The sequence below is a fragment of the Pteropus alecto genome, unplaced genomic scaffold (genome assembly GCF_000325575.1).
Source record: "Pteropus alecto unplaced genomic scaffold, ASM32557v1 scaffold251, whole genome shotgun sequence".
Taxonomy (NCBI): domain Eukaryota; kingdom Metazoa; phylum Chordata; class Mammalia; order Chiroptera; family Pteropodidae; genus Pteropus; species Pteropus alecto.
Genome location: NW_006431048.1, coordinates 2308681 through 2312265, shown reverse-complemented (window position 1 = coordinate 2312265; position 3585 = coordinate 2308681). Strand labels below are relative to the sequence as shown.

Below are 3585 nucleotides of genomic sequence, written 5' to 3'. Positions count from 1 at the left end.
ACCTTACACATTTCCTATCCCATTCCACCGACTTCTTTGTCCTTTTCCGTCTCAAACACCTATGCAGATCTGAACTTCGTTTCTTTGGGAGCTTAAATCATAAGTGCTAAACGTTTGTCTTCCTTGGCACTATCATATGTTGAGCACTGGCCTGCAAATGTTCCTAACACTCTTTATCCTTCCCTAAACGTTTAGGGAAAACTGTTAAACCAGAAGTCGCTACGCTCCCCTTGCTTAATTGCAGTCTTGTCCTGCACGCAACCAGGCTCCACACCACCAGAGGGAGCAGAATCGAAGCCGCCCACAAAGCAAGACCCTACAAGGAGTCATCCGCGCCTTACATCTACGTTAGCTACATTTCCGAAAAGCTCACTGCCTGGGGAGCTCACATGCCAAGTGTGAGCTTAACCCTGCGGCTAAGGGCATCGGAAAATTCAGTCCTTTCTCGTTACCGGTTTCCAAAACGAAATGAATGTATTTTGAAATATTCACTGCTTTCCGCGATAACGAGTCAGGCCCCAGAAAAGTTCTGCTCACCTTGCCACTCCACTAAAGAAGGTAGTGAAGTATTTACATGTGGAAAGCGCGGGCCAAGAGGGCCGGAAGGAAACCCTGGCGTCTCCATTTGCGCAAGCGCATGAAGGCCCCTCCCATTGGCCACTTCGGCTCGGAAGTAGGCGGGGGCTCCTTCTGCACATGCGCTCGGCAGTCCTACTCGCTGGGTTAGTGTTTGACGCGACTGTGCAGACTTGTTTGTATCTGCAGAATGTGGCGGGCCGGCCCGGGCCTCAGCGGCGCCTACGCAGGTTTTCTTTTAGCTTCTGAAATCTATTTAATTCAGTGATTCATTCATGCTCAAGCACCTACCGTGTGTTTGACTGGTAGGGTTGCTCCGTGTTCTGAGACATTTCGGAGGTGGGGGAGGGACGGTGAAAAATACATTTTGTACAAATTTCCCCAGTGCTGCCCCGCCCTACGCTGCTTTGGACGGCTTTATGCGTTCGCAAAATACCCAGCGTTAATACTTTACGTGCGACAGCGCATGGGACCCTTTTAATAGTATTTCTCAAGTATTTGTTTACAAAGGAGGAAGCGAAGGAATACTGAAGTGGGCCGAGCCATGCTGCTGAATTAATGTATATCGTAGTTTAAGGACTATGCAGAAATTATTAATAATCATTTAAGACTGTTTTTGAATCTGATGTTTTAATCTTAATTTTGCTGGGCAGAAAGCCAAAATACACGGGTTGCCTGGTCCAGGACCGACGCCTAGCCAACCTCCTAACTTGGAGCTTCAGAGCCATGGCAGCAAAGGAGACAACCAAAGCAGAGTCGGCCCACTCATCAGCCAATGGAAGCAAGCAAGCATCTGAAAACCCAAACTATACTCTCAAATTTACTCTGGTGGGACATACGGAAGCAGTGTCATCAGTTAAGTTTAGTCCTAATGGAGAATGGCTAGCAAGTTCTTCTGCTGATAAAGTAATTATAATTTGGGGAGCCTATGATGGAAAATATGAGAAAACACTTTATGGTCACAATTTGGAAATATCGGATGTTGACTGGTCATCAGATTCCAGTCGTCTTGTTTCTGCCTCAGATGATAAAACTCTAAAGATTTGGGATGTGAGGTCTGGAAAATGTCTGAAAACGCTGAAAGGGCACAGTAATTATGTTTTCTGCTGTAATTTCAATCCACTATCTAACCTTATAATTTCAGGCTCTTTTGATGAGAGTGTGAAAATATGGGAGGTGAAAACGGGAAAGTGCCTCAAGACTCTATCTGCTCATTCTGATCCAGTTTCTGCTGTTCATTTTAATTGTAGTGGGTCCTTGATAGTATCAGGTAGCTATGATGGTGTCTGTAGAATCTGGGATGCTGCATCAGGTCAGTGTTTAAAAGCACTTGTTGATGATGATAACCCTCCTGTATCTTTTGTAAAATTTTCTCCAAATGGTAAATATATTCTGATGGCGACTTTGGACAATACTCTTAAATTATGGGATTATAGCAGAGGCAGATGCCTGAAGACATACACTGGCCATAAGAATGAGAAATACTGCATATTTGCCAATTTTTCGGTTACTGGTGGAAAGTGGATTGTGTCTGGTTCAGAGGATAACCTGATTTACATTTGGAACCTTCAGACAAAAGAGATTGTACAGAAATTACAAGGGCATACAGATGTTGTAATCTCAGCAGCTTGTCATCCTACAGAAAACATCATTGCATCAGCAGCATTAGAAAATGACAAAACAATTAAACTGTGGATGAGTGACTACTGAACCCTTTAGAGTCGAGCCAAGTTGGCAAAAAAAGATATTTAAAAAGATGGTTTCTCTTAATTTTGGTATAGTTTTGTATTTTTAAATATTTTCTTGGATTATACGATTTTAAGACCTATAACCTGAATTTACAAAAAGCAAGACAGTTGGAAAAGCAAGTCTAGAACCTAGGGCTTCTGACTTTTCATCCCAAGGTCTGTTATTAATCTCTTGTGTCTGTCCCTGAACAGATTTCCATTCTATTCCTCTCGGCTATTCTAGAGGATGAGTGTATTTGAGAAATAATTAGAAGTAAGATTCACAAGACAGGAGGATGACTGACTAAATGAGGGGAACAAAGAAGTTTGGAATAACTCCAAGGTTTTTGGTTTGGGAGATTATATGAATAAGAGCATAAGCTTGGGATGGTGGTGGATTGGAAATGTTATGTCAGATGCCACTCAAACACTTTATGTGACAGCCTACATGATGAGACATGACATGGTCCATGAAATCAAGTCTGTAAACTGGAAAACAAAAGTCATGGTTAGGTTTGTTCTAGAGACTAAACATTATAAATGACATTTTACTGAAGGACCTCTCAGTGTCTTGCCAGATTGTGCCTGTATGATTTTCAAGCAAGCTAAATGTCTGAATGGTGAGGCTTTCCTCTTTCATTATGTGTCTGACCTAGAAACTACCCATGCTTCAAATTCAGTTGAGAAATCATTTCGTGGAGTCATCACTGCTTGCCTGACTCTAACCATAGCTGACAGCTGAGTTAGGTTTTCTTGTTTTTTTCTATAGCTTCTGTTTTATAAAGTTTCAAAATATGTTATTTACCAGTTTGTATTGTAATGGTTTTATGGGCCATGTTTCCAGTAAATTATGAGCTCCATGGAGTCAAAAGTATGTTTTATTCATCTTTGTATTTCCAGTTTTTGTATGTAGAAGGGGCTTAATGTTTGAGGAATGACAATGAATTATACTACCACTTCATTCATTCCTTGTCTGCTTTCAATAAATTTTTAGAACCAATTCCTTCATAACTATTATTTTTGTGGATTAAAATTAGAAGTATCTGAGTATAGACTCATATATTAACTATTCAAACAGGGCTTATAGAAAATATAAAGTGGAAAATAGTTTTTGCCCACTTTATAGAGACATGATAAAAACCATGAAAAAACATCTAGAAGCAAAAAAATAGTACAATGATAATTTAAAGCATCAAGGGCAAAACTCTTATTTTGTGTTCCACAAAATACCTTATAATAGTGCTCATCAAATCTGATTTGCTTGACAAGTTCTGAGGACCAT

General features: G+C 40.6%; 1 protein-coding gene across 2 annotated transcripts; it reads left to right on the top strand.

Annotated features, from left to right (window-relative positions):
- Positions 1-684: 684 nt before the first annotated feature.
- WDR5B (WD repeat domain 5B) lies at positions 685-3303 on the top strand. Of its 2 annotated transcripts, none has more exons than XM_006905561.3 (2): positions 685-806; positions 1230-3303. In XM_006905561.3, the coding sequence occupies exons 1-2, from the start codon at positions 697-699 to the stop codon at positions 2284-2286; spliced, it is 1167 nt and encodes a 388-aa protein (XP_006905623.2). In that variant the 5' UTR covers positions 685-696; the 3' UTR covers positions 2287-3303. The 2 variants fall into 2 exon arrangements, with proteins under 2 accessions (XP_006905623.2, XP_015451602.1); XM_015596116.2 differs by having other exon boundaries at positions 747-881.
- The last annotated feature ends 282 nt before the right edge of the window (positions 3304-3585 follow it).